The sequence below is a fragment of the Ostrinia nubilalis genome, chromosome 28 (genome assembly GCF_963855985.1).
Source record: "Ostrinia nubilalis chromosome 28, ilOstNubi1.1, whole genome shotgun sequence".
NCBI classification, from domain to species: domain Eukaryota; kingdom Metazoa; phylum Arthropoda; class Insecta; order Lepidoptera; family Crambidae; genus Ostrinia; species Ostrinia nubilalis.
Window position 1 is genome coordinate 5,645,725 of NC_087115.1, and position 20,654 is coordinate 5,666,378.

The 20,654-nt window shown below is 38.9% G+C and overlaps 2 protein-coding genes across 7 annotated transcripts in view; one reads left to right on the forward strand and one right to left on the reverse strand.

The window, feature by feature from the left end:
* The first annotated feature begins 8,709 nt into the window (after positions 1–8,709).
* The window catches only part of LOC135085271 (zinc finger protein 271-like), a 79,152-nt gene continuing 67,207 nt past the window's right edge, over positions 8,710–20,654 (forward strand). For 5 of the 6 annotated variants that reach the window (XM_063980018.1, XM_063980019.1, XM_063980021.1 and 2 more), the window contains exons 1-5: positions 8,710–8,906; positions 9,511–9,645; positions 11,701–11,978; positions 12,551–12,627; positions 14,291–14,698. In XM_063980018.1, the coding sequence (XP_063836088.1) occupies positions 8,802–8,906; positions 9,511–9,645; positions 11,701–11,978; positions 12,551–12,627; positions 14,291–14,698 (1,003 nt within the window). In that variant the 5' untranslated portion in view covers positions 8,710–8,801. Of the gene's footprint in view, positions 8,907–9,510; positions 9,646–11,700; positions 11,979–12,550; positions 12,628–13,829; positions 14,175–14,290; positions 14,699–20,654 lie in introns of those variants that run through there. The other variant, XM_063980024.1, reaches the window with a different exon arrangement.
* LOC135085285 (zinc finger protein 37-like) overlaps positions 15,687–20,654 on the reverse strand; it is a 165,358-nt gene continuing 160,390 nt past the window's right edge. Inside the window, exon 5 of the mRNA XM_063980056.1 lies at positions 15,687–15,891. Coding sequence (XP_063836126.1) covers positions 15,833–15,891 — 59 coding nt within the window. The 3' untranslated portion in view covers positions 15,687–15,832. The remainder of the gene's footprint in view (positions 15,892–20,654) is intronic.

Consider the following 20,654-nt stretch of genomic DNA (forward strand, 5'->3'; position numbering starts at 1 on the left):
CACAAAAACAGTAGTTTACATTTAACAACAAACCAAATAACAAACAAATATGGCGAGTGCCGGGACGGCGGGGGGCACATAACGTTCAACCAATCAGCGCCTGAGATCACAATTTGACCGCTTCCCATCGATAGATTACAATAAAGCGAAAAATAATGCGTTAAATTGCAATCATATGTTACGGTTCACAATTTTTCGACAGTTTACAATCTCACGAGATAGATTGTAATCAAACGATGTTTATAATCTTACGGTGACATATACGTAACATGTTAAGTACTGTCCGCATATATCGCTCCGCTTGACCATTAGCGTGATGCATTTCGGGGGTTATGTAGTGAAGACTACAACCTAGCTCATTTATCCATGTTACGAAATCATTTGACTCAAACATCCGCCCTTTGTCCGTAATCATAAGCTTTGGCACCCCAAACAACGAAATAGCTTGTGTGACCACACGTTTCAGCTCTACAGCATCTTGTTTGTAGATGGGATACAAAAGGGAATACTTAGTGAAAGCATCCACAATGAGGAGAACAAATTTGTATCCTTCGGATACGGGTAGGGGACCTAGTGCATCAACATGCACCGTATGGAAAGGGGCATCTGGTTTTTCCCATGAAGTAATGTTTTGCAAAGGGGCACGAGGCACCCTTTTTTGTGAAATACATATGACACAATGACCTACGTATTTGGCGACAAACTCGATGGGTGCCTGGAACAAAGCCGCAGTCGACAAAACACAATTTTACAGGAGAAGAGATTTAGTGTCAATTTTGAATAATTCTAAACTACGAGGCGTATCAAAACGGTTTGTATATCAAACGATGCGTTATTTTTTCTGGAATAACATTGAATGTGCATAAGGTTATTTATAGTGCTTAGAATATACTTTAAAAAAGGTAGAAATACATATTGCCGCTTCATACATTGAAAGTCGGTTCCGTATGTATGTTGTTTGTATGTTTTTACCGGAATAAAACCACAATGGACTCTCCATTGTGGTTTTATTCCGGTAAAAAGTGTGCAATTAATCAAACAGCAATAGTGTATTGCAGCCTCGGGCGCTGATCTGAAGGATACAGTAATAGCCGTTTGCTTGTAGAAGATTTAAATAAAAGTTTTAACATTGTATATGGCACGATTATTCCGGTCAACAAATTTTAAATGGTGAATGGGAATAACGATTCAATATCCATAGTGCTTTTGGTAAATCAGGCAGTTTCAAAGATAAAATTCTGAAAAAACTTCAAAAGGTGTATAGGGTTCAATATCCATAGTGCTTTTGGTAAATCAGGCAGTTTCAAAGATAAAATTCTGAAAAAACTTCAAAAGGTGTATAGGGACCCGCAGTTTACTAAAATCACTTAATCGGAAAACTGCTGCTATGGCTATTGCGGCTTTGTTCCAGGCACCCATCGAACTGTCTGAGGCCTGGGAACCAGAAGTGTCTCAGAATAAGATCGAGAGTTTTCTCCGCTCCAATGTGCTCATGCTCATCGTGAAACACTCTAAGGAGACTGAGTCGGTGACCTTTAGGAATGTAACACAGCAGTCGGGGCTGCTCACCTACCGGGACATACTTATAGTAGGTACAGGACACCATTTTGGACGGAATATTTAGTGGCATCTAAGCTGCCATCCTGAAGCTTTTGAATAAGGTCTTGCGTTTCGTTATCAGCTGACTGAGCTATTTGTGCCCAATTGCGAGGCCTTGAGATTTGATTGACGCTGGCTATAGGATTGCGACTTAGATAGTCAGCGTGAGGCATCATTACCCCTTTGCGGTATTCGATAGAAAAGTTAAAGTCCTGGAGATAGATCCACCAGCGGGCAACTCTGGGTAATAAATCTTTCTTTCGCTCGGTGGATTTTAGCGCGTTACAATCAGTGACAACTACGAATTTTAACCCAACTAGATAGTGCCGGAAGTTTTGAAGAGCCTTAACGACGGCAAGGGTCTCCAGTTCGTAGGAGTGATATTTGCTCTCAGCCCCTTGAGTAGATCGACTAAAGTAAGCTACTACGCGCTTTTTAGAATCTGGGTGGACTTGCAAGAGGACAGCGCCATAACCTGCGCTACTAGCGTCCGTATGGACTTCAGTAGGAAGTTTCGGGTCAAAAATTGCGAGAACTGGCTCACTCGTAAGATGTTTTATAAGATCTTGCCGGATAGCCTCGCATTCAGGAGTCCAAACGAACTTTACGTCCTTACGGGTCAAATGAGCAATGGGGGCAGTTTTGGTGGCGTAGTCTTTTATGTACCGCCTAAAGTAGCCTGCTAGCCCAAGTAATTGGCGAACCTGTTTTACGTTCTCTGGTGGCGTGGTGTTAGCTAAGGCTTCTACTTTTCGCGGACTCGGTCTAACCTGACCCTGACTAATAACTTTTCCCAAATACTCTACTTCGGTTACGAGAAATGAGCATTTTCGAAGATTAATCGAGAAACCGGCCGTAGTGAGTGTTTTAAGTACCTTACGTAATAGCTCGATACCCTCATTTACAGTGTCACTTAAAAGGAGCACATCATCGACATAAACAAGAACGTTCCCGGCGTCAATATGTTCGCGTAAGGTGTCATTAATTATACGTTGGTACACTATGGGTGAATTGGCTAAGCCGTATGGCATTTTTACGTATTCAAAATGGTCTTCCGGCGTCACGAATCCAGTTAGAGGAATACTCTCTTCTTTAAGAGGGATTTGGTGAAAGCCGGTAGCCATGTCCAGGCTTGAGAAGAATTTAGCACCACCCAACCTATCAATCTGGTCTTCTATTAGGGGAAGCGGGTAGCGATCTTTTACCGTGATACGATTGAGCGCTCGGTAATCGACGCAGAGCCTATCGGAACCGTCGCGTTTCTTAACGAGTATAATCGGACTGGCGAATTCCGATTTTGAACGCCTAATGACACCTTTGTCTAAAAGATCTTTGGTGATCTCCCGAACTTTAAGTTTCTCATCATACGAGAGCTTGTACGGTCTATATACCACAGGTGTCGAATCGGTAAGCTTTATCTCCATTTCGCCCGTTTGCACAGTCGTAGCGGCGGTACCCGAAATCAAGAAATTGGAAAACTAATTGATGACAGACATAAGGCTTTCCAATTCGTCACCTTGAAGAGGTGTATTCACTTTGACTTCCTCTGTTTTCACGGAGTTAATTTGACCAGAGAAGCTGGTGCTACGCGTAAGATACTGTCTATCCTTGGTCCGCACATACGTTATTCCGTCGCGGTTCATTACGTCGGTGCCTATTATAATAGGGGCGTTCATGAAAGATGCTGGGACTACCAACAGATCTACCTCAATTGATATGTCACTGAATTCTACGGTCACTGTGACATATGACGTGGTCACTAACTCTTTGTCACTCAAGCCCTTTAATACACAACGTTTCGGCTAAGGCTGGCATGAGATGTATTTAAGAACGTCTGAAGAAATGAGAGACACACCGAGAGCACCACTATCAAGAAGTACGTCCACCGGTACCCCATCTACCACCGCAGGAGTAATATCATTGTTTTGGAAAGATCCCGGTCTTTGAGAGCAAAGGTTTACGTTACGCTGATTCCGCGGCTCCGATCGTGCCTTGGCAAAGCAGTTGTCCTCAGTATGTCCCTGCTTCTTACAAAACGCGCACAGATTACTAGGACCTGGTTTCGCGCTTGATGTCGTATCGGATTTCGGTCGTTTGCAATCACGACTGACGTGTCCCCGTTGGTTGCAAGTAAAACACTTTAAACCGAACCGATTATTGTGTCGAGCCGGGGCTTGTTTTTTAGCATTTGTAGAGTTATCTCGCTTCGCAGTATTGGGTTTGGTATAAATTGAGAGAAAAGAAACGATAGTGTCCGGCGTCAGATTGGCATTAGCAGCTGCCGCACGTACTTGTGGACTGTCGATTCCACGGATAACAATGAGTGTCCTCAACTCATCGCTTAACCCTTGAACTATTTTTAGGCGTAACAAAGTGCGACGCGCGTATTCCGCAATTAAGTCGAATATTTGTCTGACGTCGTGTTCATGGCGTCTAATAAAATGTTAGCGTAGTCGAGTTTATTGGGACAAAGAGACACAAATTCCTTTTTGAAGTTAGACCATGTTCTATCGTTCGAAACCCACTCGCTCAGCCACACTTTGGCATCACCCTTTAGACATGAGGCCACACGCGAGAGGCACTCGTGATCGTTCCAGCCGTTCGCGTCTCTGGCGCGATCCACTTCTTCGCACCATGCCTCAATGTTATTTATCAGAGGATCGAAATTAGACACGTAATAGCTTTGTGACTTCGAAGGTTGCATGGTTTTAATAGCTTGCATTAAAGCATTTGCAAGAGTGGATGCCTCAGAGGACGCGACACCCGAGCCTAGCGAGGCCTGTCGATGCGGTGCACACGGGCTTGGCTCCCTAGGTGTAGAATCGCGTTCGGGTCGCGTTTGATGCTCATGGTTATTCGAAACATTACGCGAAATAGGAGGCGATCTATCGCTGCTATAATTTTGTGATCGATCTCGGTTTCGTTTACGTGATTTCCTACACGACAACGACCTAGACCTGCAACGGCTAAATCGCGAGCGACGCCGACGACGAGAATACGAATCGCTACGCGAGCGATGCCTAGTCCTACCGCGCGAACGGTGTCTTTCGGCACTACAGGAATCACGCCGATCTCGGACACGAGAGCCACTCCGCGAATTATGCCGTGCACTACTCGAGCTATGTCGCGAAACGCCATCACTACGATCACGCGACCTACTCTGCGAGACTTCCCTACTTCGAGAGTTACGACGCTTACGCGACCGACCTCGAGTATGCTTTCGTTTACGGTTACGGGATCCAGTACGCACCATTGTATCACTCACTCACAGAACAAAATTCACAAAACAAAAAAAAATAACAAAAAGCAGGTAGTTTAATAAGCTTGCAATTGCTTTGTTACTTGAAAACAGATACGATTTTCTTATAATTAGCTTTAGTAAATCATTTACATGTACAGGTGGGCGAAAGTAGTCCTTTATCCCACTTCTGATATAAGATTCAAAAGTGGAAACTAATTAAAAAAAAACAAATTCAATAGAAAACCCGTTTATTAATTTTAAACATTTATTTGCAACAACTCAAAATAATTTTAATTACATAAAAATAACAATTGCACACTTATTTAACAAGAAATAGAGATAAATAAAAATAACTCACGTGACCTTCAATCGACCGACAGAGATTCCTCCAGACAACCGTCCGTTCCGAGCGCCGAGAAGCAAATGGGCTCCGGTATATCCTCTTTGCTCCGGTACACGCGGCGTTGGTTTTTATAAACGACGCCCGGTAGTTTGATGACGTAGCCAGGCAGTTCCTTACAATATGATATCAAAACGTTCAAAAGTTTGGCTGTACACGAGCACGTACACAAGATGTTGTTCTCTTTTAAGAAATTTGTTAGTACTAAGGTTGAATTATTAAATAATCACTGTTAAATGTGATTAATTTATCACTTTTACCGCGACTGTTGGTAATTATTCATAATAACCGGTTATTATTAATAATTTTCAATTTATCACATTAACCGTAACATATATTTTCCATTTTTTTTGTAATTAATTCTAAGGTCCGGTCCGTGAGCACGTAGAATTTTGTCCAATGACCCCTAGCTACCCATCCTTATCGCTCGCGCGTAATTATATTGCTGTCGCGACTGTGCGACTGGCACCCGCAGTGAGTGTGCGAGCGCGATAGCAACATAATTACGCGCGAGCAATAAGAATGGGTAGCTTGGGGTCATTGGACAAAATTCTACGTGCTCACGGACCAGACTATACCACTGTAATTTTTTTTGGCTATTAATATTTTAGGAGAACAATAATTTTGTTTTTTAATTGTTATTGTGTTTAAATTTTGTCCCTGTCTGCATGATAAAAATAAAATTTAAGTAACTTATCGCCTGAATAAACTTTACTGAACTAAACAACTTGTATCATTTATAAACAGAAATATATCGAGCAGATATCTCTCCGCTTTGATGGAAACCAGGCCTTAGAAGCGTGAAGAAGCGCTGCAGCGAGCCACAACAGCCACACCACAGCATAGAGCAAAGTAATTTAAATTCAGGCACCACAGTGGCACGCTTGCTTGCCGCATGTTCGACTAGTTTTCATACGGGCGTTAGGCCAGCCTCCCTAGACAAGTTGTACTTTTTGATCGAATCCGTCAAAACTACAAATAAAGGCCATTCGACCATATTTCGACTGGTTTGCGATTAAAAAGTGCACTTTGTTTCCACCAAAGCGGAGCAGAACGGAGCGGACGGAGGAGTGTTTTCAATAACCAATCATTTCTTTATTTCCACTTCTCCTGTCCGCTCATCACTCATCGCAGCTCCGCCAAGCGCCGCGCCGCCGCCGCTGTCAAATTCTATAGAAAAATTTGACTACCCGACACTTAATAATATGTTCTTAATGCTTAATGCGTAGGTACTTAATGATCGAATACGATGAAGACAAATTTTTTGTTTCGGGAAATGAGAGCGCACTTGAGAAGTAACTGCTCATTTAACTGACGCCAACTCACAGTAAGCGGGGTGTACATGGGAATTTTAAAGACTAAAATATGTTATTTTTAATGAGGATCAGTACTGTTGTAGAAAATGCAATAAAACTAGTATCTACGTTAATCTTTAAGACATAAGAAAGATATATCTTTTTGAATTATCCAAATCGGACCATTACTTACGAAGATATTAAGTAATAAACATAGGCCGTTTTTGCCGCTAAAAGTCAACGTACGCAGGGCCGCGTGACGTCACTATATCCGAATCGAGCGCAGCCGGCGTACTATTGGGATGGAAAATATTTTTTTCCAGCTAAACTATCAGTTTTAGAAAAAAACTTTTAATAACATTTATTCATCAAAATAAAGTAACCCATCGACCAGTAATTTTTAAAAATAAAAATTGTGAAAAATAAGTATCGCTATGTCCAAAAACCACATTTTCATAGGATTCGATGGAATGCGGAGACGCGGTTGGGGTGAGTGTAACTTAATGATTGTTTGTATTGAACATCTTCTAAATATATAAAAGGAGAAACTGACTGACTGACTGACAGATCAACGCACAGCCTAAACGCAGTAGCGGCGTAAGGGGGGGGCGGTGCCGGGTGCCAAGCATCAGGGGGTGTGAGTCCCGCAGATTAGTACTCACTGACGCATCTGCATGGCAAGGACGGTCGTGATGTCATGACAGGGGGGTGCCATTCTGGGGTGCCTTAGGCTATAATTTATATTATGACGGGGGGGGGGGGGGGTGCCGCCCCGGGTGCCAACCTATGCTACGCCGCCACTGCCTAAACGGCTAAACGTAGGCACTTGAAATTTGGAAGGGACGTAGCTTAGGTACCGTAGAGGTGCACTAAGAAAGGAATTCCCGAAATTCCCACGGGAACGGGAATTAGCGGGAAAAACAGGATTCACGCGTACGAACTGTACGAAGTCGCGGGCGGCCGCTAGTAATAATACAAAATATGATGCTAATACCCAGTTTCTGGCCTAAGGGGGGGGGGGGGGGGGATAAGTCATACCTAGCTTATAGCCTGGGGGGAGGGGCAAGCCTTACCCAGCTTCTGGCCTTGGTGGGAGGGGGGGAGAGGCAAGTCATACCCAGTTTCTGGCCTGGGGGGGGGTCAAGTCATACCCAGTTTCGGGCCTGGGGGGGTAAATCATACCCAACTTCTGGCCGAGAGGGAAGTCATGCCCAGCTTATGACCTGGGGAAAGGAGGGGGGCGGGGGAGTCATACCCAGCTTCTAGGCTAAGATTAAATAGATTTCCAGGAAGGTGCAGCTGTCCTTTCCTGCAGCAGCTGGCCCGCCCATGGGAACGGCGAATAGATAGGTAGGTACGTAGGTTTAACTCAGAAAAACTAAATAACAGGTAGGTATTGCGTGTACATCGAAATGATCTTCATAGCAATGTCTTGTAGCCTAGGCAGAGTGTATCTGCCTCAGCTATACCTTATTGTTAGAAGGAAATAAATTATACATTTTTATATTTTACTTGGAAGAAGACATGACTCTAACAACACTTATGAACACTTTATTTGAATAAATCGCCAAATATACCACCGCGGAGACCCCAATCGCGTCTCTGCGTTCCATTGAATCGTATGAGCGTATTGATTTTTTGCAATATTTTTCACAATTTCTATTTTTAAAAATTACCTGTCGATAGCTTACTTTATTCTGATGAATAAATCCTCATTGATGCCGGAAAAAAAGAAAAAAGAACATAGTTAATTACAATAAAAAATAAAAGAACTCACTTTTCAAGTGCGCTCTTATTTCCCGAGGCGGTTTTATATTGTTGATCTAAGGCTCAACACTTCTTTGCTCTGCTACCCTCCATTTTGTTCCGCTACGCCTTGATCTCATCCTTGGTCTTAGGGTTCTTAAATAACTCTATGGGTTCTTAGGCCTTGGTGGAAACCGGGCCTTACAGCGCCACGCTACGGTGACAACAGAGAGCAGAAATAACGGTGACAACTATAAAAAAAACTGGCCAAAAAGGTTTAGTCCAAGTCTGTACGAAAATTATAGTAAAAAAAAAAAAAGTAAAGTCACAACAAAAAAAAAAAGGAAACTAATTGGTATGGCGAATGCCTTTGCCTTTTCCTGCAAGAGGAAAGAACGAAACCAAAAAAAAAAAAAAAAGGAAACTAATTGGTTGCTTGCTTGCGAATCTTGCGATTGCTAATAATTGTATGAAAATAAGATTGATTTGATTTGTGATATTTCTCCAAAAGCCATACAGAATGACTGATCTCCTATGTAGAATATGCCTGGCACGTGATACTCGTATGTGTACAACGTACAACACGCCACTGGAAGTGCTTTATCAAAAAATCACAAATATACCTGTAAGTTAGCTTTTCTTCTTTTAGTTGTATGTTTATTTAAGTTTCCTTTGTTTTTCTGGTCCCTATTCATAATCAAATTGTAATAAACATTTCCTGTAAGTATTATTTATTTACTAAAAATGTTTGGTGCTTCCAATGTAATGTGTTTGTATTAAAAAAAAATAGTTTATGTAAGTTTATATACTTCTTCTGGTATCTACCCATAGTACAAGCTTTGCTTAGTTTGGGACTACATAAATGCAGTGTAAAAATTGTCCAAGGATATTTATTTATTATTTATTTCTGATTCAAAGAGAACAAACACGTCTTCTCTTCACATGATTTAGCAAACAATATGACAGGACATTGTATATTAAATTAGTCATTTATAAAATAGAAATTCTTATTTGCCTTATCTATTACCTACACATGATATGATTATGTCTGTAGCACTTTTAGCCCTATATGTTTGTAATTACAGTAAATAAACTGCAATAATTAAAACATTCTCAGCACTTGCCCTATGTTTGTCTCGAAGTGCTGGTAGGGCCCAAAAGATAAGGAGATATGTAAAGTGATAAGGGTCTAAACTGAATAAATATTTTTGATTTTGATAAATTTTCAGCTTAAAACAAAAGACGGAAGGCCGCATGTGGTGTGTTACGTCTGCTACCATTTATTAAGCAAGTGTCACAAATTCATTGAAAGTGCCGTTAAAACTGACAAAGTTCTTCAACAACTATGTAGCAGTGGTATACAGGTATATTTTAATAATTGTTTTACGAATAGTCCGTTGAATGGATTATTCCACTTTGTTCATCTGGGTGAAGAAACTTCCACAATGAAAAAAAACTAAATGTGACGCCAGTTATACAGGGTGTTTGGCGCATCGTGTGCCAAAATGATTTGGCGGATAGAATGGGTCATTTCCTATATTTTCAGCCCCCATAACACGTTCCATACCAGGCGGCTACTTTTAAATTAATTTTTTTAGTAATTTCACCAAAATACCCAAATCGCATCATTTAATTTCGATTTAAAAAAAAACTACTAAGCGCAGCCCTAAAGTAAATATTTTGTTTTGACGTGCATTAATGTAGGGTTGCATCAAATCTAAATTTATTGGCAAATATCATCTAATTTTTTTAAAATTCAGCTTTGAAGTTTTCCGAAAAGTTAAAAATGGACTGAACATTTAAGTTTACAAGGGTATAATTTTTTTTTTTAAAGAGATAGCGATCTTCGGATTTTATCAAAACTTCTCTAGTCTATCCTCATTCAAACGGTATACTAATCTTGTTTAAATAATAACAACAACTTCACAAATTCCTTAAATTAGTGCATTGACTCTACTCGGACTGATTTGCGAAATTTGTGTTTATAGCTCCTTTTTGTGTGAATAGCACGTAGAACACCTAACAGGTAAAAATTATTTATCTTATGCAATGTAAAAACCTTTTATCTATCGTTTTTCAATGTGGATTTCTTGAAATTAAAGACGAAAATAATTATTTTGATCGTTTATTAATTATTACAAATTTTGTTCAAAATGTCCGCCTCGGCAACGTATACACTCAAGACATCTTCTTCTTATTTCGACTGTTGTCGTATGCAGCCACATTTCTCTTTTTATTACTAATAAGGCGTTTTCTATTCGTTGTAGTTTTTCTATTGTTTGAATCCGTTACGTACACCAGTTCTTTAGCTTGTCCCCAGACGTAAAAATCGAACGGAGTTAGGTCTGGGGAACGTGTAGGCCACTGTATATTGCCATCTCTTCCAATCCACGAGTAGAAAACGCCTTTGTAGTAATAAAAAGAGAAAATTAGAAGAAGATGTCGTGAGTGTAGGTATACGTTGCCGAGGCCATTTTGAACAAAATATGTAATAATTAATAAACGATCAAAATAATTATTTTCGTTTTTAAATTCAAGAAATCCACATTGAAAAACGATTGGGAAAAGGTTTTTACATTGCATAAGATAAATATTTTTTACCTGTAGGTGTTAAACGTGCTATTCACACATAAAGGGGCTATCTATAAACACAAATTTCGCAAATCAGTCCGAGTAGAGTCAATGCACTAATTTAAGTAATTTGTGAAGTTGTTGTTATTATTTAAACAAGATTAGTATACCGTTTGAATGAGGATAGACTAGAGAAGTTTTGATAAAATCCGAAGATCGCTATCTCTTTTAAAAAAAAAATTATACCCATGTAAACTTAAATGTTCAGTCCGTTTTTAACTTTTCTGAAAACTTCAAAGCTGAATTTTAAAAAAACTAGATGATATTTGCCAGTAAATTTAGATTTGATGCAACCCTACATTAATGCACGTCAAAACAAAATATTTACTTTAGGGCTGCGCCAGTAGTTTTTTTTTTAATCGAAATTAAATGATGCGATTTGGGTATTTTGGTGAAATTACTAAAAAAATTAATTTCAAAGTAGCCGCCTGGCATGGAACGTGTTATGGGGGCTGAAAATATAGGAAATGACCCATTCTATCCGCCAAATCATTTTGGCACACGATGCGCCAAACACCCTGTATAATACATTCCTTTATTTTTTTAAAAGAAACAGAACTGCATTCAAAGATTTTCGAAATTTTTTCGAAAATTCACTACTATACCATAAAATTTTCTGTACATAATTAAAATAATTTAAGATCCTTTCATTTGATTTATCAAGTTTGTTAGAGAGATTTCCTCCTTATACTTAACCCTAACGATCAATGCAATAAAAATATAGGATGTGATTTTTAACAGATTTTAGTTGGTTTGATTAAAAGTTTAAAATGTTACTATCTTTTCAGTTAACCAAGCAGCATATTGCAGCGATAGACAAGGCTTTCTTACTCACACCATTAACTAAGTCACGCGTTATAAATGTAAACGCAATAAGCGATTCAGACGGAGTCAGTATAGAAGTGGCTGAAGTCAAGAGAGAAATTGAAGAAGATAAGCCTATATATTATGAGGTGGAAGTTGTTAAAGAAAAAGCTGATTCTTTAGGTTTTGACGGCATAAATAATACAGAACATAGTTCAAAACAGTACGCTTGTACTATCTGTGGTCATTGCTTGCTCACCAAGTAAGTATCCTACTTATATGCATATCTAAAAATATATATTATTCCATTGTCCTTTAAACATGGTGGTAGGTCCACCATGTTTTAAGCAAATACAATTATTTGATTTGGTAGTATTCAGAGAAGAATGAAACAAAAAAATACATTTATTTGGCTCACATTATTAACTAAGTAACTACAAATTACAAAACTTAACTATAACTTACATTAATAAATCTTTATTAATCTAAGACTATAAATAAATTAATAATTAAATGAGTGAAACGCTATAATAGAGAAATCAATTTTTAAGCTTCTAGTCCTAAAATTATTCTTCTTGTCGTGTCGACAACAAACCTATTCGGTGTCAGCCCAAAACTCTGCTACAAGAGTGGCGTTGTCAGTAGCATTAATCAAATCTTCTTGCGTGCAGTTGTTTGGGCACGCAGGGCATTCCTAAAATAGACTGAATAATATTCATATTATCTCATAATGAAAACAAATATTTGCTGAGGGCGCCTTTTCAGCATGTTGAGTTAAATATGTACGCACCTAAATGTTATATGCTGAATAAAGTAATTCTATTCTATTTTCAGAGCTGAAGCTAGGAAGCACTACAAATGGCATGGCACCTCCGAAGAACCCTATCTGGACTGTCTGAATTATTTGTTTGGTAAGAAATCCAATCTATCCTAAAGTCCCTTTAATTCACGTTCGTAACTGACCTTTGGTAACCAGATACGAACAGGGAAAACAAAAACCATTTTCGTAGCTGGTTATGCAACATGGTTACAAAAACGACAAGTACATTACATTCTCGTAACTGCATATCAAGCAACAAAAAAATCCATGTTCGTATCTGGTTACCAAAGGTCAGTTACGAACGTGGATTAAAGGCTAAATAGTGTCCGACCGAAACTAGTTTTACGACCGAAACCGAATCCGAAAATGAATTTCGGCAACGGTGTCTATTTCGACCGAAACCGAAACTTCCTTACAAGGCTCATATTTTGAGGGAAAAATAAGAAAACGTTATTTTAATCAGTCAGTCTTTATTGTTTTCTCTTTAAATTGCGTTAAAATTGAACTTATAAGCGCCTTTTTACTCTAAAAGGTATCAAATTATGTATTTAAAAAGAAGGATTTATAGTCTAGATTTTTTTTGATTACTCGCAATATTCAGGACATCTACATGGTCGGGTCTTTTACCTTAATAATTTTTCAAAACAAAATTGGTAGTACGTAAGTTAGTATCTACTGTACTTGCCACTTGGATACCTTGGTGATAAATACTAAAATGAACTTTGGAACTCTGAATCCACCATGAAATGCACTATAGTCATTACTAACTACCTAACTAATGTTTGTTTACGTAAAGCATTTGCATACCAAAAAAAAAATATAGGTTAGATTAAACTTGATTATACAAACTTTTATCAGTCATATTGAATATTTTTTTTTGATGTTTACTACCCGCTCTCATGTTATAACGACATAAAATGAGATAAAACTTACCAAATTCAAAATAAATCACTCGAAAACTCGCCACCGCAACAAAACTAAACTAACAGCAAACAAACAAGCGAGCGAATCACGACATTGGCTCTGATCGGATTCATTCACTCATTCAACGCGCCGAACATGACCGATAACAGCGCAGAAACTCCCGCATGCACATTCGGTTTCGTACTACCAATTTTGTTTTGAGAAATTATTAAGGTAAAAGACCCGACCATGGGATGGGTTATGTAGATGTCCTGAATATTGCGAGTAATTAAAAAAAATCTAGACTATTTATAAATCCTTCTTTTTCTTTTTTAATAGGTACATAATTTGATACCTTTTAGAGTAAAAAGGCGCTTTCGTTCGTTTCAGCCGAAAGACGTCCACTGCTGGACAAAGGCCTCTCCCAAGGATTTCCACGAAGATCGATCCTGCGCCGCTCGCATCCAGGCACCTCCCGTGACGTGACCTTCACCAGATCGTCGGTCCACCTAGTGGAAGAACTTTCCTGCCCCAGCAGCCATCAGCTCTACGAGCTATGTGCCCCGCCCACTGTCACTTTATTTTAGCGATTCGAAAAGGCGCTTTATAAGTTCAATTTTAATGCAATTGAAAGAGAAAACAATAAAGACTGACTGATTATAATAACGTTTTCTTTATTTTTCCCTCAAAATATGAGCCTTGTAAGGAAGTTTCGGTTTCGGCCGAAACAGACAAAGTTGCCGAAATTCGTTTTCGGTTTCGGTTTCGATCGTAAAACTAGTTTCGGTCGGACACTAAATCCTACATTAATTCTAGGGGCAGCTAGTTTAATAATGTTTTAATGGTTATAGGCGCTCCACCAACTGTGGAAGTCACTATGCAAGTTATGCAACCTATCACGGCGCCAAATGACAGCAAAGAAGTAATAAAGGCGCCAACTGACCACAAAGAAGCACTACCGGCGCCAACTGGCAGCATACAAGCACTAACGGCGCCAACTGACAGCAAAGAAACACTAACGGCACAAACAGGCACCACACAAACAGCCACTGCACCAACTTACAACATACAAGCGTTGACGGTGCCAACTGACCACAAAGAATCACACGCGGCGCCAACTGACAGGAATGAATCACTAACGGCGCCAACTGACAGCATACAAGTGGTGACGGCGCCAACTCATAGCAGAGAAGTGCTGAAGTCTCCGCAAACTATCATAGCGTCCGACACTAGTCCAACGAAGATTGAAAATGATGAAGGTATATAAGTTTTTTGTTAATTAAAACCAAATACCTAAGGGCCCTTACCCAAGAAAATCCAGTTTCAAGGAAAACTATAACGGTTCAGATAGATCAGTTAGTTTAAGAGTTATAGTCGTTCAGCTCAAGTATTAGAACCTTTCTTACCTAATAAAAATTCCTTAGAAGAAAACATTAAGACTTTATGTTTTGAAGTGATTTTAGATGAAGTAATTGCTTGCTTGACTTTTTTTTTTTTTTTTTTTTTATGCTAGCCAAGGCAGGTATTTGACCGCAATCGCACCTGGTTTCTTGTGCTGCTTCTGCTCAGCACTGGGCCACTTATTGTTCTGAAGCAGTGGTGGGGTGCTGGGAGGTGTTGTTAAAAGCCTACTATTACACTCGACATCAAATAAATCGCACCTCCCGCGACAAGCACTTTCAAACGTATGCATCCCCACTTCCCACCAATATTGGCACCATTTATAAGCCTAGTTCTAATCTTCACTTCATTAAAAGAAAAGTTTTTACCCCAAAAATGTGTCTTTAGAAGGATCCAGAGTCACTTCTTCAAAAAATAGGTAGTTACGCTTGAGCCAACTTTTATGGCTATAAAACTGTTAAGTCGGGATAAATCGCTATCCATCTGTTAAGAGCCATTTCACAAAAATATTCCGCGCGAATTTAGGTAAAAGCTGTCAACGCAACGTCAAAAGAGTAAAAAGAACGCTGAAATGGACAAAAAAATCTTGAGCCGTGACCGTATTAAGACTTGATTTAAGTTATTAATTTTAAGGTAGAATGAGGTATTCAAACTTGATTAATTAATTTAAATTTTTAATAGAGTTTATTAAGTCTTTTATATTTCGATTCATAATGAAACACGAATAGGTATAATATGTAAAATATATATTAAGTACAAAATAAAGACAGTCACATAGTGAAAAATAAATCTGCCCCCTTACAGCTCCATCATCGGACCCTGGATACGAATAATGAAACACGAATAGGTATAATATGTAAAATATATTAAGTACAAAATAAAGACAGTCACATAGTGAAAAAAAAAATCTGCCCCCTTACAGCTCCATCATCGGACCCTGGATACGAAATATTCGTCAAGGCGAATCACACAAGCCCAAACTCCATATGGTTCTATTGTTTTGTTATGGAGGTGGCCATTGCATCTCCTCCAGATCCATTATCAGACAGAGCTAAGAAATAAATAAATAAATATTATTATAAGTAAACAAATAACTAAAATAATTCATCTTACTATCTTACTTTTTACTAGTCTTACTAATATTATAAATACGAAAGTTTGTGTGGATGTCTGGATGTTTGTTACACTTTCACGTAAAAACTACTGAACAGATTTTGATGAAACTTTACAGTACAGTACAGCAGTACTAGGCAGTCTGTGTTCAACTATCACTCGGGTCGGACGTTCCTATAGCAAGACCTTTGGTTCACTCAGTTCCGATACGACTCTAGTGCTGTGTGTAATTATTTTCGTTAATACACTGAGCTTATTAATTTCTACGAGTGGATTTCATTTTGCCTGAGACCTACGCCATGAACCCTGAACCAGAAGACCCTGTCGCCAGCGACAGCGACGCTCATCCATCCCTGGCGTCGACCAGAATAACAATGTATAGGCTATAATTTATGACGATCTGTGACAAACTAAATTTCAAGCGGGTGAAGCCGCGGGCAATACTACATATTTCATACTAGCTTTTTGCCCGCGACTTCTTCTGCGATGAAGTGGAAAATGGTTCTAATAGAATTAAAATATTCTAAGAAAATTAATTTTGTTAAATGATTATATTTTTTGATATAAAATCTACACATCATTATGTTTAAATATTTGAATACTTACAAAATTATGAGATCTTTCTAAAACAAAATTAAAACACTACACCTGCCGCAGATTTCTTTGTAAACAATGTTTTTTTGTTTTTCCTTCAGGTGCTAAAATCACCAGGCTATTGTGTGCGCATACTCTGGAGTATTCCACATACAACTGGTCGTCGGAGAAGCATAGATTTCCATTAAGTCTACTCCCGCTACCATATGGAACTCCGCTAAAACTCGTGAGGGCGCCAACACTTGCTTTTGTATCGAAAATTAGTATGAGCAGCTGCGCACGCGGTTGCCCGTTGCAGGCTCTATGCAACCACACTATTTTAAACCGTGGTCCCTAAGCATGAGATGGGAAACTGCACTCTCTTGAATTCTCTTGAATTTGATGGTGTTAGGGGAATCCTAGGAATGAATACAGACTTTCCAATGGAATCTCCTCATCAATATTGCGAAATTGCGAGTTGCAATGCAATGTTACGTTTTCACTTGTTATTTTATTGTAATCTGACCTTGATTTTTCAAACACGTGTCAAAATAAAAAAAAATAATTTAAATCAAAAGTACTAAGGAATATTTAATTGATATCAACTTAGAAACAAGCACAGATCACAGAAACTAAAGGGAAATGTGACAAGGGACAAATTGGAACATATTGCTTGTGAAAGCAATGATGACAGTAGCGACGTCATTATGTAAACAGTTTATATTGCTTGCATAGTACTAAAGATTATTCGAACGTTGAATACTGATACCGCAATGGATAATGAGCACATAATTTGATTTCTTTGTGTGTGTGAATTTCTAATACGACACTGAGTTTCGAACTCAGCGCATTACTTAGCATCTCTCTATATTTCTATGGAACCAAGTTATCTCCAAAATAACATTCCACACCTTTTTAACCTAGTCAGGTAATAATTTTAATAAAATACGAAGCACGTCATCTATCAATAGGATATATGTATATTTTAGAAGTTAATAAATTATGCATAAAATATAAACACTTTAGAAGTTTAGTTAAATCGTAGAATTTCTGAAAAACAAGTACTAAAATCGTACTGAAAAAAAAAGTATTAACATGTTATCTAATTTATTTATTAAACGTCGAATTTTATCAAAGATTTTGGACTAAAGTTTTTGAAAATATTTTATAGCCTACATAGAAAAAAATTAGGATTCTAAATCGTGAAAGAAATTTTTTTCGGAGCCTATTGCCTCCAAACAAACAAACAAACAATTAAATCTTTCCTCTTTTATTAGTATAGATTTAACAACAAAACAAAACGCTTCTTTTTCTTCTTCACGAAACAAAACTCAAAGCGGATAAATAAATAAACAAATCTTTGGACAATTTCACAGCGCCATCTAGTCCAAAAGTAGGCAACCAATATGCTTGTGTTAAGGGTGCTATCATAATGGATATACTTTTTTATAATTTATTTATTAAATTAAATACATGGTACCTACATATTATACATAGTTACACCCAGATCCGTCAAAGAAATTAAAATTCATCATTTCAATTTCTGCTCGGCCGGCCGACTCGAAACAGCCTCTCGGCATAGTATCAAATGTATTTGGTCGCCGTACAAATCACCGCTTTACGACACGAACGCACGTAAACGTCACGGCGGGAAAAATGACACAGGTCCTGCCTTGACGGGCGCTCGCGCCATACTAATCGATGTCGGCTTGCGCATTGTAATTTATACTGATATTCACATCAATATTTTGACAAAGTGGTTACTAATATTTAAACAATAACTGTAGAAATTAATTCTACAATGAATATTCTTTATTTTGGGATACTTTTATTGCAGTTTATGCTGTGTTTTTAAACCAAAAACCACGATCAAAATGTGACGTTAATCTTCAAATTTGCCAAATTATTTTTAGATTTTACTCAATAATGGTAATGAAATTCAAGAATCTATTTCATTAATGGACTACAAGAATATATGTCCGATGATTACTATATATTTTTAAGCTTATTATATGAGCATAAATAATAGATACAGGACTTTGAAAATGAGTCTGCGGCAATTTTTTCGTAAAATGGTTGTGGGAGATGGGGCACTGTGAATTAAGCAAAAGAGTTTTAGTAAATCCGTTTCATTAATGGTCAACAACAAGGATTGACCTATCTTTCGCAGTTATTAAATAATCTCTGGGTGTTGCTTAAGATAGTAATTCATGCTTCCAAAATCTTAGAAATTCGCACGAAAATGTAAAATGGCTCTTAAAGAGGACACTTGTGATCATTATTTGGTTTTATAACCATAATATTTGATCTAATTGATCCCAGAGATGAGCCCAAAGTGAGGTCTTTATTCAAGTCACATTTATGGTATATGATAATCATTTATTTAGAAACTAGCTGTAGCGGTAAGCAAAACTCTTTGCGCCGGGTATAGGCTACGGCGGTTGCGATGGTAACCGGGTTGTTGATGTCAGGAGAACGTCAGGTAGTAAAATAGGAGATTTTACAAGATATTATATTTTATTCAAAAGTGACTACGTGAGTTTCCATAAGCCACATACCCTTTATTGGTGACCCCGACGTGATTTGAACACGCAACCTTCTGATCGCTTTTTTGATCGATACTGGTTCTGACCTCTGCTGCTTTCCGCGTCGTCTTCTAAAAGGAACTCATTCCTCTTCAGATTATGTGTTAGGTGCAGCTAATGGGAGCTCAATCAGGACCTATGGCACAGTGACTCTACGCCTTAATCTAGGGTTACGCCGGGTCTTTCATTGGAACTTTGTAATTGCCGACGTCAGCATACCAATAATTGGATCTGATTTCTTGGCGCATTACAGTCTATTACCAGACCTTCGTAATAAACGACTAATAGACGGAACTACTAATTGCTCGACTGCTGTTTCAGTGGATAAGACTTCACAGGCCAGTATTAGAGCGGTGTCCATTAATCAGTCACCATTTTCCGAGATTTTGCTCGAGTTTCCAGATCTGACTAAGCCACCTGGCTTACCGCGAGTTGTCAAACACTCTACAGTTCACCACATTATCACAACTGAAGGCCCTCCGGTTTCGAGTCGCCCACGCCGTCTAGCTCCGGAGAAGCTGTTAGAGGCAAAAAGAGAGTTTGATGACATGGTTGCCTGCGGGACAGCACGTCCTTCAAGCAGTCCGTGGTCTTCTCCTCTTCATATGGCGCGCAAAGGAGAAAATGGTTGGCGTCCTTGTGGGGATTTTCGCGCTTTAAATGCCAGGACGGTGCCTGATCGATATCCTGTGAGGCACATTGCTGATTTTGCTAACACGCTATCAGGAACTACTATATTTTCAACTATAGACCTGGTGAAAGCGTACCAGCAAATTCCAGTGAACGAGGCAGATATTTGCAAGACGGCCATAACCACTCCTTTTGGGTTATTCGAGTTTCCTTTCATGACCTTTGGTTTGCGTAATGCTGGACAAACGTTTCAGCGTTTTATTGACGAGGTCGTGAAAGGACTCGATTTTTGCTTCCCTTAGGTTGATGACATCCTTGTGTACTCCAAGGATGCAGTCCAGCATGCGCAGCATCTTCGTACCCTGTTTCGTCGTCTTGTTGATTATGGTGTGGTTATCAACACGTCTAAATGTGTGTTTGGTGTGCCTGAGGTAACCTTTCTAGGTTATCAGGTGTCCAAAGAAGGTATTCGCCCTCCATTAAAACGTATTGAGGCCTTAAGAGATTATCCTTTGCCATTGACGGTACAAGGTCTTCGTCGTTTCTTGGGCATGATAAATTTTTACCGCCGTTTCATTCCACAAGCTGCTGCATTTCAAGCTCCTCTGATTAATGTTCTAGCTAATACCAAACTTAAGGGCGCTAACCCCGTTCCTTGGACACTGGAACTCAAACTAGCCTTTGAGAAATGCAAAGAACATCTGCAGAACGCAACATTGCTTGTGTATCCGGTTTGCAATGCTCGTTTAGGCCTGTTTACTGATGCGTCATCTGTACAGGTGGGAGCTTGTCTCCAACAGCAGGTTCACGGTACGTGGCAGCCTTTAGCTTTCTTTAGCAAAAAGCTCACTGCCCGACAAAGTGAGTGGCCGGCCTATTATAGAGAATTGCTAGCTGTTTATGAAGCGGTTCA